Below are 15,123 nucleotides of genomic sequence, written 5' to 3'. Positions count from 1 at the left end.
ATCATTACTGGATGTTTGTGTATGGACAAGTGAAGTTGTTTTCTTTTCTTTTCTCTTTCTTTTCATGAACAGAAAATTCAAATAGATGAGACCAACTTACCAACAGCTCCATCAGCAGAAGTAACTTGGGAGGCTTTAAAAGCCTATTTCAGAGTTCACATAATTCAATACTCTTCATTTAAGAAGAAGGAAAACTATGTTAAACTGCAGGAGCTTGAAACACAGATCAAACATACAGAGTCAAGCTTTAAAAAAAGAAAAAAAAATATGTCTCCCAAAAAGGGAGAGGTAGACTACAAGCAAAATACAATAAACACAAAGACGTAAAGCACTATTCCTATAGGGAAGATTTATCTCCTATAAGGAGATAAATGGAGCTTTATGTACAACTTCACACCTCTGAGTGAGAGGTGGACAAAAAAGACATTACTTTCTTTCTGTCAAATCTCAATTGTCCACAGTTGTCAGAGGACCCGCTCAAACATCTTGACTCACCCATTACTACTGTGACTATCCTTATCAAACAAATACCTTCAAATAAGCACCAGGGTTAGATTGCTCCACAGCCAAGTTTTACAAGGTTTACTCTGAGGAACTAGTACCATTACTCCGAGAGACTTGTAATGAAGCCCTGGAGAAGGGAAACCTTCCTCCTTCTTGATCTGAGGCCATTAATAGCTTATTCCTCCTGCAACAGGAAGATTTTATCTATAATTGTAGCTAACCATCTGGCTACTCAGGATAACACCTCTCCTATGCCTGCCATCTCTTTGCACGCCAAACAGACATTCAACATGGTGGAGTGGCAACATATGCCCTCAACACTGGAATGTTTTGGTTTAGCAAAAAGTTAATTGATTGGATTAGTTTAATATACACTCATCTCAAGGCCTCTGTGCTTACCAATGGCATCATCTCTTCTTCATTTCAACTGGAAAGAGGCACCAGAGAGGGGAATGAGACATAGGGGCATAATTACTGTATGAATTCTTCAGTTTCGGCCAAAAACGTATTTTATGAGATCACAACGACCTTGACCTTTGACCACCAAAATCTAATCTTTTGAGTCTCCCTGAAGGTGTTTATAAGACCAATATGTTTTGTGAGGTCACAATGACCTTGATCTTTGACCTTTGAGCACCAAAATCTAATAATTTCATCCTACAGTCCAGGTGAACATTTAAACCTAATTTGAAGACATTTCCTCGAAGCATTACTGAGATATTGTGTTCATGAGAACGTGACCACAGACAGTCAGGACCAACACTGATATGCAAGTGTTCCTTCTGAGGAATCTTAAACTGTTCAACCTTCTCTGAGGGAATTTTCTCTTGTCAACCTAATGAATGACTGACTCACAGTGAAAGGTCAGTGTGAGGCCTTAGATCTCTGTGCCACAGCTACTGCATTAAATCTTACAGGCACACGCTCAGGCTGCTCCTCCAGACACAGCTGTTGGTTTGCTGATACTGTTGGTGCCACGATTGATAACAGCAGACCTTGGATGGTCAGTAACAAGTGGCTGGGTGTTCTAAGAATCAGCACTTGTGCGTATATAGTCTTGTTTCCTTGTTTATGGTTAATGAACCAATAGTTTATTCACAAATCCCTCTTCTTCTAGATATTTGACCAATTATGGAGTGTAAGCTATCTATAGTAATCTCTCTGTGTATAAAGACTATTCCCAGGGGTTTCTGCTTGAGATTTGAGGTGACATGCATCATGCACAGAAGCCTGTATTGATGAATCCTCCTTTCTCCTCGTTCAAGCTTTAAGCATAAGAGATTCTGGACTCCAGCGCTCTTTCCTCACCACCGATGATAAGAATTTTCCCTAACACCTTCACTAATGGCTCCCTGCACAGCCTGCTTATGCTGTTGTTACCTCAAGCTTACAGTGGTTTTCTGGCCTGTATGATTCCAAATATACAGAACTAAGAAAACTTTACTTCATCGTCATTACTACATCGTTTTATGTGGACAGCTTTAAGGTCACAAAGTCTACAGACAGTGTTATTTCACATGTATTTCTTCACAAATCCTTAAACAAACATATTCCCCATGCACATCTCCATCTCCTCCCATTCCACTTGTTTTCCCATGTTTCTCACCAGTAGCTGTTCTTAGTCTTCTTAGGCATGCGTGTTAGTGGTGGCTCCAGGCAGCCCAGGTGGTAGTACAGTTTGCAGGTGTCACACAACACCAGCAGATGTTGGTCCTGGTTCTTCTTACAGATGCCACAGCTGCAGGAACAAATCAGGTGAAATCATGTGTGAGAACATGCTGTTTTTTGACATTATTAGTCATTATTTTGGAACTCTAGCAGGAAGGACAAAATGAAAAAAAAATATTTGTTTCAGTGCTGCATCATCATTACTTTATCATTTGATCGTCATCTCTCTATACACTGTATGTTCACCTGTAGAGGATTGCTGGCAGGCTGGATGACTTGCCTGGGGTTCCTCCCTCCTTCTTGCTAGGCTTCCTCTCTTTTGGGGCTTTCAGAACAGCTGGAGTATTTAGTTTCTACCAAAACAAAAATAGGGGAAATGTTTCATCAATATTTTCATGTAACAGGCATGAACAGCAGCTTGTCTTTCAGTGGCACTGGTAGTGTGGACAGCATGGCCAGTGGGTTATTCCAAAGTTACTAAAAGTTAAACGTTTTCATATGAATATTTTTATTTTATAGAATAGATTTCTAATGACAACTGTCATTGTACGGCCTGTAGAGTAACAACAACACTGTTTCTGGAATGACAAGTTGCTGTTGACTTTTTTAAGCGTCATTTCTCAGTGCTCTGGGTAGGTTAAAATAAAATCCCATTCATCCCCACCGTTGTAGCCTGATTGTTTGTTCACTTTGATGAGAGGAGAAACAGAAAATGCAGATACTTCCACACAGAACACAGGGGTCACTGAATGGGTTGATGAATATGAAATGATGTGAGAATCACATGCTGGTCACAGTCACCTGATCTAAACCCAATTGAAAACTTATGGGAGAGGTTGGACCAATATGTTAGACAGTGCTCTCCACCACCATCATCTAAACACCAAATCTGCTGTGGTAAATGAATTTCCCAGTTGTGGGATTAATAAAGTTAATCTAATCTAATCTAATCTAATCTAAATGAGGGAATATCTTTATGAAGAATGGATTACCCTCCAACACCCTACTAAGACACTTTATATTGGTTTTTCCTAAATGCTTTTCCTTTTAATTAGTAAATTTAACTGCAAATGGATAAATTGCAATTTTTCCCATCAACCTACACTCAATAACCCATAATGACTTGCTGTGGCTCTCCAAACTAGGGCCAGGTGCTTCCTGTTAGCTTTAACTTTCCTTTAGATGTGACTTCATTGTTTTTCTTAAAGAGCACCTATTATGGCCATTTTTAGTGTTCATCATTTCATTCTTGGTGTCGACTAAAACAGTTTTACATGCTTTAATGTTCTGAAAAGACATTTTTCTTTTCTGTACATTTTATACTGTACTCGCTTCATCCTCTGTCTGAAACACTCTGTTAGAGCTCAGGGCTCTTTAAGGCTCCGCTCCTCCCTCTGAAGGCAACTACCATGGCAATGTCACATTCCGCATGTCTTGTGTAAACAAACGGTTGTGGCGGCTTCTGTTCTGCCTTATCGCTTTGAGCAAGAGTCCGATCCTGAACCAGAAGGTGACAGACCCAATCCACCTTCACGAGCTGGACTGGAGCAGAAAAACAAGCATACCCACTGTCCTGCAGCAGGAAGGAGGGAGAAATATGAAGAGCACTGTGAATCAAGATGCTGGACAGTCTGCTTGACTTCAGATGACAGTATTCATAACTTTGAATACTTTTCTGAGAAACCCTTTTGATTTTTTATGTGTGGACACTTCCGGACTAAAGTAATATAAAGAATGGAGGAACAGACAGACGGTCAACAGGTAGAGTCTCCACGGCTTCACCTCCTGCTCGTTTACATGCCGGTAAATCTGAATTAATTAAACATTTGTGCGCATAGTTAATGAAAAATGAACTCAGCGGTTAAATTATGGATAATTAATCCAAGCTAACAAGATATAACATGTCAATACCGACAAACGTTTAAGCATTTATCTTTGCTGCTGCTTCTTACTAACGTGATCAGGTCGTGGTAACATGATTAACATCACAGAACCACAATAACAATGCAGACTGACAGGCTGTGAGTCCCCTGTTCGGCCACATTAAGTGTGAATTACATTAAGTGTGAACTACAGAAATAACCGTTGTGAAAATGAAATGTCTAACGTAGTTTCTGAAGCAGTCCTCCTTGAAGTTCAGTTTGCACTATAATGTTTGGAGCAGTGGAGAACCGTGGAAAAATGAAGTTGATTTCTCCAGGCAATTCAAAACATGTGTCTTTTCGCCATGGCTAGAAATATTTAAGAAAAGTCTTTATTATAAGTAGTTATGTGCTGGGCCTTGTGTGGGGACGTGCCAAGCTTGCAGGTGGGCAGCACCAAGAGAAGTATTGATGTCAAAAGGACCAGGAAGTAATGTCTGGAGCCCCAACAAGACGTTTCATACAAAGGAGTAAATTGTGTTTTTACCCTGACAGAGTTTCTCCCTTTGATGTAAACTTTGATCCTTATGACTCTGTAGACCATGTACATGCACAAAAACCAATATAACACACCATAAGTAAGGGAAAACTCTGGAAGAGCATAAAAGGTCCCCTTTAAAAGACCTCTCTGTGTTTGGCTACCTTAGACATGGTTTTATGCATTTGGCCTGATCCATGTCTTGCCACAGTTTTATCACAGAGGTCTACAGAGAGTTCCTTGGACTTCATGGCTTAGTTTTTGTCATGATATGCAGTGTGACACACAGGTGTGAGTAGACTGTGTAGACTGATGAAGTTAATTTCTTTGAATTTAAATTAAATCTACAACACAATAAAGCATGCAAAAAGTGAAACAGTCTGAATGCTTTCTGAAGCCAGTGTATGTCAATATAATATTTATTAATTCTTAAGTTGACTTACAAGAACCTGTGCAGTCAACTGCACTAGTTGAACTAGTGGGAAAGTAATAAAATACAAAAGTAAGTTGGGTAACTTGCGTAATGTGAACATTTAAATTTGGAGTCACATATAACTAAAGCAGGATTCTGTGAACTGCATGGCCAAATGTTTGCCTCAAATATAACTGATTTGGATGGATAGCTTGGGAGAAACAATACAGAAACGGATGCCATTGTTTTGAAAGTAAAAGGGAAGAATCAATAACTGCTCATCCAACCAGGTTTAGGAGGAGTTCATGTTGCTGTAAGAACAAACTTCATGCAGTCTTAATAAACTAATTACACCACAGTGTTGCAAAGGTCAGAGTTGGGGTTACTAAGTTGGGGTTGTCTGTATAAAGACGCAAGAAAGAGTCAAGTGACAATTATTGAATATCTGTTACCTGAGAGTTTGGACTGTCAAATAAAGCATTAGCCAAAGTAGAGCTGCAAAGTTCCCTTACAGCAGAGTAGTGAGGAGAGTTGAGAAGGGAACCTGTTGTATGTGGCAGGTAAGAAGCAGCAGGAGATAGCCAGTTTATTCTCCCTGCATCTCAGGTGCATTGCTGCCACTCAGGTTAATTAGAAAACTTATCTTGTAAGGACCAAGTCTGTCACTAAATAGACAAAGTTTTCCCTAGGGAAGCTTTAATCTGAGCATGCTTACTCTGCCTGTAGCACAGGGGAAGCGTCCCTGCAGGGAGGCCTGATAGATGGGGGGACAGGGCGACCAAAGCACAAGGGGCTGCTGAGGTTATCTCCCCCCACCTGGATCACAGTCTGCCTGCATCCAACTACGAGAAAAATTATCTCAGCTGCTGATATGGAGCAGTTTCAACATTGTTAACATGCTTTATCAGACAGATGAAGAAGTTTAAAGGTATATTTTATAAATAGTGGGTGGAAGCAGTCAGGTGCATAGACGAACTTTAAGCTTTCTGGTTTCTTACCACACTGCTGTGACCTCAGGGAAAAGGCATCGAAATGTAACAGTGCAGGAGCAAACTGGGCACTTTCTCTGGCTGAGAGCAATTTCATCATATTCAATATAGTAAAATCATGAATCACTAAGCTGTGGCACAAAATATCACTTGAAGACACTTGTGAACAAAGAAGAAGGCTCCTTCATAACTACTGGGTCCTAGAGGCTCTTCTATCTCAAGCTCTCAGATCTAATATCAAATTCTACGGTACAAAAATCTCTCCACTGCCTTCTGACGACGCATGTGGCTAGCAGCAATAATGGCAGCCATTATTAAAAAGACAAAGTATGTACGCAAACAATCTATTATCTCAGACTTTTCTTAGTCTCAGGTGTGTTTTGACCTTGATTTGTCTTGGTCTTGGCCTCAGGATTTGCCTTCTACAGTCTTTGGTCTCAATTAGTTTGACTGTTTTTGTGCCCGGAGCAACTAGCTCCTCTGTTGGCAGTCAATAAAAAAATGTGTTTTCAACTGAATGTCTTAATCATTATGTTTCAATGTAGACAGAAATGTAATCTTTTATTCTTGTAATCATGTGACATTGTTTCAAGAGGCATTTCTAAAATTAAAAAAACAGTGGCATTTGCTCAGTCTCTACCTTTATCTGAGATATGGTTTACTAACACTGAAGGAAGTCCTGTTGTTGTTGTTTTACTATTAAGAGTCTCCAACAAATATCAGCCTTTTCTTTGCAACAACTGACAGCTCAAAGATTTCCAACTAAATAGAGAAAAAACAGCCTGATAATCGACAGAACAACCATCAACCATTTTGATCAATGTTTTAGGCATTTTTCAAGGTGCAAAGCATGTGGTATTTTCAGATTTCAACATGTTAAAATTACTCTAAATTTCCTATCACTATAGGTGGAATGCCTGTGTTTGAAGATGTCATCATGGGCTCTGGAACATTATGAAAGGCATTCTTCACTGTTTTCTGATGTTCTTTTTGGATAAATTAAACTAGAATTCCCAGACGACGGAATTCCTAAGTGTGGTTAAAAAAGCGGCAATTAACACGTGTCGCCACAGGTGTCGCCAAAGATAATGAAACGGAGATCTCTCCAAGACTAGAGCAAATGCTGTACGTAGGAGGCAACCACACAAACAAATGTCCTGTCTTAAGCCTCAGTCAGTGATGGTCTTGGCCTCTTGGCTCCTCAATGCCCTCAGGGTGCCTTCAGTTCACCATCAGATGGCTGAACTCCAGTATATCTGCTTAAAGGTCTATTTCATAATTATTATTCTGTTGATCGATACTAAAGCCTATTACTGAATTGCCTATTATAATATCTCTCCCCTGGTATCTGTTTGAGCCTCAAAGTGTTTTATAGAGGCTGGTGGAAAATATCTTCTGACTTTTTTTTGTTAAGTTGCCAGGAGAGCTAAACTTCTAGAGCATCAGGAACAAAAACACTGACTGTGTACTGGAAGAGGGATGAGCGTCTTAGTTGGGGACATCAATAATTTCTGCAAGTGCACAGGCAGGATGACAACTAGAAGATGAAAATATGGCAGATAGATGGCACAAAAGCATGTGGTGCTGTGACTGATGTTGCTACTTAAAGCGTGCATGTTCATAATTAGGTGATTTATGGTGGTCATTGCAGATTCACTGCCAGTTTCCTTCTCATTCCTGTCCATTCTGCTGCCTCGCCACCATATTAACATCATTTGACCATTTATCTACATGGCTCATACTCTCAACAACTGTTCTTTTAATAAGGCTTTTTAGGGATTTAGCTGCTACATTTATACACGAAACCCTAAAGGAGTCACGACAGTCTTTAATAATTTCCCATAGAAGGTCAGAGTTTGTTGCATTCTCTACTGTCTGAGGTGAATACACAGGTGAATGTTTTATAAGTGACAAAAAAATGTTGACTAAGAATATTATGGACAATCAAACACCTGTAAATATACAATATAATATATTGTATTACATTGCATTACAACACAGCTACAAAAAAGATTTTGTTCTCATTAGTCAGGCAACCACACAGCTCTGACAGCAACCTCCTCATCATCATCATTCTACTGCTTGAGGATCAAAGTTCATTCTTGACCTTGGACACAGTAGTTTTGCAGTCAAACAGAGTCAAGAGGATTGTGCGAAGCACATTTGCAAGCAAGACATTGGCAATGTCAGATGGAATTGATAATGCCATCTTTCTGTCTACACTCTTCTCTGAGCTCACCACTGGTGATGTTGAACATGATACACCAATAATCTGTTTTACAGACCATCACTCGCTGGCTGACGCACTTAAGTCACCAAAGTCAGTCACTGAAAAAAGACTCAGTCTTGAGATAAGCAGCATCAAAGAACTCCAAAACAAAAGGGTGAGAAAGAGCGAGTTCTTTGGTACAAGACAAAAGAACAACTCGCGGACTGCCTCACCAAAAAGGGGGCTTCAGCTCTCCAGTTACTTAAGTCACTCAGTGAAGGGCAGTGGGTTTTGTATTAACAACTAAAATTATCTGTCATATGTTAGACTTGCATTGAGTTAATGTTAAGTTATATTTCTGTTCTATGTGTTTATTTACAAAGTGAGGTCATAAGGCTTTAATTCAGTACTGGGAATGCATGCCAATTTTGCATGCATATAGTTTTTCAAAGACTGAGTTTGTTAAGTTATAAACACTTTTTACAGGAAGTAGAAAATTTTATTGTGAAAAGAGATAAAGTGATGCAGTTTTTTGCATGTATGTGTTGTTGTAGATGTCCTCAAGGTAAATATTTTTTTTCAGGATTAGAAAGAAAGATTTTAGGGTCAGGTATCAACACGTTGAACATTTGTATTTAGTTAAATGTTAAATGTGAAATCAATAGCCAATTTTTACACTCAACTTTTCTGTCCTAGGGCGGTACGGTGATGCAGTGGTTAGCGCTGTCGCCTCACACCAAGAAGGTTCTGGGTTCAAAATGCAGGCATGGGGCCTTTCTCTCTGTGCCTGCGTGGGTTCTCTCCGGGTACTCTGGCTTCCTCCCACAGTCCAAAAACATGCACAACAGGTTAATTGGTGACTCTAAAGTGCCCATAGGTGTGAATGTGAGCGTGGATGGTTGTTTGTATCTGTGTGTCGGCCCTGTGACGGACTGGTGACCTGTCCTGGGGTATACCACCGCCCTCACCCAATGTCAGCTGGGATTGGCTCCAGCCCCCCTGCGACCCTATAAGGATAAGTGGTATAGATAATGGATGGATGGATTTCCCATCCTTGCTAAAATATTAAAGACACAATATACAACTGTTAATTTTAACTTATCATCATGAAGTAAATGAAGTAAATGATTGCATAATGCAATGGCAGAAGGGCATTTAAATGAAAGAGAGAGTCACGGTTGGACTGAGACAGAAATTCAGTCCTGGACTTGTCTGCTGGGACTGATTTAATGATTTTTTTTTCTTTTTTTTACAGATGCGCTGATTACAGGGCTTTGTCCAGGTAGTTTCTCTGGTCAGTCCAACTATGGATAGAGCTCAGGGATGTGAGAGGGTTCAAAACTTATGTCTACTAGATCAGTAAGTAACAAAACCTGCCAACTTATTAATACAACCAGGTTCACTATTCCTTTATCACAACACTGAGATCAGGGTTTCCAGTTCAAACTGGGAGTCTTGTTGTTTCTTGCTTTGGACAGTAGCCATGTTGCTAACACCGCGATTCATTATCCATTTAATATAAACAGGCGATGACCTTTCTAAAATGAGCAGTAGTGAAACATATTATATTCTGCTTTGAGACAGCTGCACCAACATTAATATCATCAATAGAAAACTCTAGAGGGAAAGTAGTCTACTGCCTCTTTAAATGATTACTATAAAATAAAAACACTGGGAAATAATCAAAATGGAGAAAAACAAACAAACAAACATACAAAGTACCTGTGAGTCAGTAATTTGAGACCCCTGATCCAGAAGCTAAAATACCTTTTGTAAATGGTTTGTCTGCAGATGAACTGGCTATTATTTTCTCTCTGAGGTCCACTTCCTGTTAAACGACTGGTTGGTTGTGGGAGTACACGACACTCTGACCTTAGTTCCATCATCTTTTTTAAACTGTGGAGACGGGAGATGTGACTGGATATTTTTAGATTTAGGTTTGCTCTCGAATACTATTTGAGTTGACTGTTTCAGTTGTACTACTACTACAGTATATACAGGAACGAGAAGTGGGAGACAGCTTATACCTTGACAGTGAGGTCTGACTTCATGGAAAAGGTCAATCAATTGCAAAATGAAAGGATTTCCATAAACAGGAGAGTCCTGCTCTGCTCCTCACATGGAACCCACAAAAATCATTTGTAAAGCATAAAATGTATGTTTATATTAATTCACAGGTAAAAATGAACTAAATGTGGGTGGGCAACAAAAAAGAAAACAGAATACACAATAAATTATAGGCCCATTTTTTTATTGTTTTATTTATTTTTATTTTTTATTTTTTTTTAAATCAGCCCTAATTAGCCACCATGACTTTTTCATTGTGAATGCCTCAGACACAACTTCTCACCCCTCAACTAATCATTCCAGAACTGAGAATGCAGCTGAGTGAAAGCAACAGACAATCACTTTGAATATGTGGACACATGATTACCTTATAATTGGTTATCTTTGTGTGACTTCACATCAGCGACAAGTGGGAGCTGACTGAGCGAGTGTTGTGACAGTACATCACATAACTTCAGACCGGCCATCATACAAGCCCTACTTCAATGCAATCTGGTGAGTATTAAAGTCAGTGACTGTGTAGCCTCTGTGTTTAACGTTACAGGTAGGGCTCAAGGAACTAGTATGAATGGGTCAGGTCAGTTCAGACTTGATTTAGAGATATTTGCAAGTAAGTTTGGTTCTGGTACCAAGCAGATTTGCAAAAGTTGACCGATGTAGGACTCTGCAGCAGGGTTATTACAGGCCATGTCGCTTGCTACTTGCAATTTGGAAAGTTCTCCATCACACATCATTGCTAAAGAAGCTAAAAAAGGAAAACTACAACTTTCACAACAAGTAATCTGTGCATGAAGAGCATAGTGGTTGGAGGTAATAGGAGAAGGTGTGAAGTGGCAGAGATTGTGGTCTTACCTGGCCCAGGATGCCCCCCAGCAGAGTCCACATGGCCTGGCCTTCACTCCGCAGCTCCCCATTCACATTCAACAGCTCCTCCAGAGACTCACAGAGCTGCAGTCAGAGAGAAGAGACAAATCATAGCAAGGACAAGACTGTTTCAACCCATTAGTAGACAAGTACACACACACAATCAAATATTCAAAAAGTGGAATTTATCTACCTTACAAGTAGATTTCCTTCTTTCAAAACCAGAGAAGAAGAAAGAAACCATTCTTCTCACAGAAGAAAAGTTGAATTCACATCTGAGTTACGTATTTGCTTTCTTTGCAGAGTGAGTTGAATAATATATATCATTCTCATGTCTGTGTGTTACAGAGCCCAGTCTTGACCTGGTTAGCCTAGCTAAGCATAAAGACGGGGTTCTGTTCAAAGTTGATAATGCAGGTTACACCTCTAAAGCTCGTTAATTAACATGTTGTCTATCACTTCCTTAATCCACACACAGACAGAGAATGTGGCAATAATATGTGGTTTAAGGAAGGGTTCTGTGCCAGAACTATTTCTTGGCAGCTGGCTGCAGTGACTGTGTGTCTCTACAGTGAAGTTATCAGGTTTTTACATTTCTGGCTGTGTTCAGATCAAACGAATGATAGTGACATATTAAATATTGATCTTCAGAAGTGTGTGTAGGTGAGGGTTTGAACTCTGGGCCAGGCTGTTTCCCATTACTTCTAGTCTTTTATGCTAAGTGCTAAACACAAAGACACAGTCTTCTTCTTGGAAAGAAAGCAAATTAAACATTTTCCAGAACAATGAAGATTCCTTCATCAACCTACAGTCGGTCTTAGGTTTTGTAGGAAATTGCTGAAATAGTGTTTGTTGAAGATAGTTACCATCAGAAATATTAAATAAATGAATTAAACGTTTTTTTTTAAATTGACTATTGCTGTCTAGACAAATCAAGTAAATATAGTGTTGAGCAAGTGTGTGTCTGAGGGCTGTATTCTTTTTTTTCATTTAAATTATTATACATTATTAATTATTATATTATTAATGTAAATATGCCTTTAAATGAGGTTTTTCTCAATTCTGGAACAGAACTTTGAAACTGTGCTTTCACTTCACCTTTCTATAGCTCACTTACGTTTTCTTGAGTTGCCAAACAGTAGTGGAGAAATAGAGACCCCTCTCGTTTTTTGTAAGACTTTGATTTAATTAGCTCACGGTCAAAGGATATAAAAGTAGTGGGAAGGGTCAAATTTAGAGTATAAACTCTGACCCTTGGTGGCTATAAAAAAAAAGCCTAATAAATGTTATAATATACACAGTTATAATGGATGAGGTGAACCTCTGAACCAGTTTTGCAGTCAGTGTAAGTTTAATGTTAACACTTCCTATGATGTGCAGGAGTTGAGCCTTGTGTCATGAGTGAACCTTGCACTGGGCTCTACTACTATATATCAGTCATAGCTAGACTTGTAATGACATTTTCACCAAGGCCAAAGTCATGTACGGTAACAGCAACTTGAGCAGTGCAATTAGCAACACACACTCCATTAATAACTCTTAACACGCACGGCAGAAGACTGAACGCAACATTAACTCTTGTGACTTTTACTCTGCCGTTGTATTCCCTTACTCATGTTGACAGATGGAGCAGCAGCCTCTACACAGAGGTCACTTTTGAGGAGAGATGAGAGGTACTGGCTCAGGATTCAGGTTTTAGTGAAGGTGTTTTACAAGCTAAGCTCAACACTGCCCATAAAAGCTGACATAATAACCACCTGATACCAATTAATAATGGATTCTAGGAGAATGAGAATGGATGACCAGTTAATTCATTGACAAAATGACAATATCACCAAATTAGAAATGCAACACTCGATCAGCTGGCGTTTGGAAAAGGCTGGTTTTCAGCATGTTAGACTATGATCAGTGACTGGCCGTCTTAGATTTCCAGTTTGGTAAAATTTACACTCATGCTCCACACGATGGTTCACTTTACACAAATAACAGCATACGACAAGCTACACACGAACACAACATGCGGTCATATTCCAAAAAGGTTCAGCTTGTCTCCATAAAACAACATAAATAACAACATGCTGTCAGCGTGAAGAAGACACAAAGCTTGCAATGTGTAATGCCTGTAAGGCCAAAGTAAGCCGAGAACATGCGGAATAACTTAATCAGAACTTAAACAACATCAGCCTATTGAACATGTCCAATTTCAAGAAGCCAAAGACAAAGCAACTAAAACTAGTCCCACACCACTGACCTCACCTGTGCTTGATGGCTGGCAATCAATAATAATAATCATCCTTCATCGACGAGCAGTCCAAAAAATTGAGACTTGTAACCAGAAAGCAGTCACATGATCTAAATTTACCGCCGTTGAGAGCGAGAGAGAGAGTTCTTCACCTAGTCAATGTTTTATTTTGAACATACAATTAATTGTCTGTTAAAAAAAAGTTACAAAATGTTTGTATAGCTGTCAATTGTAGAAAGAAAATCAGAATCAGTCAAAATCTGTACTGGCAGCTTAGACTTTAAAAAAAAAAAAAAAAAAAAATTGGAATTGGCCAAGAAAATTCCATTCGGTGCATCTCTAGAACAAATGCTACTTGAAATTCACAATTGATTTTGTATTTCGGAGAAAAAGATTGTCACAATAAATTCTTTGCCTTAATCTTTCAACTGAACACATATAGCAGTATTGTTAATGCTGCAAAGTGAAACACAAGTGCTAATTTCAAACCAAAGCTGACATTTTCCTGTCCAGCGCCCACGTTGTTTAAATAGCAAATACACATGCGATCATCTGAGCGCTCATGGGCGTGTTGGCTTTAAAATGAGGTGTGGTCAGGCGCATTGCTGGCACATTGCTATTTTAAAGCAGCCGAAAGTGATTGACCAACAAAAACCTGGTCTTGGGGCGTCGTGTGGTGTAGTGGTCTAAGCAGGCAGCCATGTGTAGAGGCTACAGTCCTCGCTGCAGTTGGCCCCGGTTCGAGTCCCGCATCGGACGGCCTTTGCTGCATGTCATTCCCCCTCTCTCTGTCTTTTTACTGTACTATCAAATAAAGGCATAAAAAGCCCCCAAAACAAACAAACAAAAAAAAAAAACCTGGTCTTAGTAGCACAGTATTTCACTGTTGATTAAGGTATATTATCAAGAGAGTAATATGCACCTATATGAGTGCATGAAGCAGAGTGAGCTGAAAATGTGCTTCAAATGTTTGTCAGGTTAATATTACAGCATAGCCTCAGAAGATTGAAGGATTGTGACATATTGTCCACAACAATTTCATAATGAACCAAAGATTTGTTTACACTTCACATAATGTAACATAAAATATTTCTATCATTGTGAATTGTCTCGTTATTTCTTTGTAGAGCTGTGTCATTCAGCTCAGTCACAATATATAATCAACTGACCACAAATGGTGGCACTGTGATTGGTTTATTGTAATAGAATACTCCCATGAATAATTAACAGACTAAGTATGACCATTTTGAACCATGAGCCTAGAGCAGTGACAGTTTATCCGCCATTAAATTAGTGCAAGTGACATGGGCACACCATAAATGCACTTGTGCCACACGCTCCGGACTGTTAAAATAGGGCCTGCCTTGCTAGCACCGCTGTGCTGCACTTAGGCATCGTGGTGCTTTGACTAAATGCTAACATCAGCATACTAACATGGTCATTGTGATAATATAAACAAGCCAATGTTTAGCAGGTAATGATTACCATAGTCTCAACTTTAGTTTAGCATCGTAGCAAACTAATATTTGCTCAGTAGCAATGAACACAGAGTACATCTGAGGCTGGAAATGTCAATAGTTTTGAAGGTATCTGGTCATAAACCCAGATATGGGACAAAGGACATATTCTCTGATGATGGTAGATTAAAAATGACAAAATAACCAGTTACAATTAATCCCAATGGGGATATGGATATCTGTATCATATTTAATGGCATCCATCAGGGCAATTCACTCTGAACAATTATCGTGGCCGTATAAGAAAAGTC

The 15,123-nt window shown here is 39.3% G+C and overlaps 1 protein-coding gene across 2 annotated transcripts in view; it reads right to left on the bottom strand.

The window, feature by feature from the left end:
* Positions 1-15,123, bottom strand: part of phf14 (PHD finger protein 14) — a 94,047-nt gene that overhangs the window by 19,487 nt on the left and 59,437 nt on the right. For both annotated transcript variants that reach the window (XM_022746642.1, XM_022746643.1), the window contains exons 11-13: positions 11,102-11,197; positions 2,419-2,525; positions 2,111-2,242 (exon numbers count right to left, since the gene is read on the bottom strand). In XM_022746642.1, coding sequence (XP_022602363.1) covers positions 2,111-2,242; positions 2,419-2,525; positions 11,102-11,197 — 335 coding nt within the window. The remainder of the gene's footprint in view (positions 1-2,110; positions 2,243-2,418; positions 2,526-11,101; positions 11,198-15,123) is intronic.

This window comes from Seriola dumerili, unplaced genomic scaffold, assembly GCF_002260705.1.
Source record: "Seriola dumerili isolate Sdu_G_001 unplaced genomic scaffold, Sdu_1.0 BDQW01000108.1, whole genome shotgun sequence".
In the NCBI taxonomy this organism is placed as follows: Eukaryota; Metazoa; Chordata; class Actinopteri; order Carangiformes; family Carangidae; genus Seriola; species Seriola dumerili.
The sequence above is the reverse complement of the archived record's forward strand: the minus strand, read 5'-3'. Positions and strand labels throughout refer to the sequence as shown.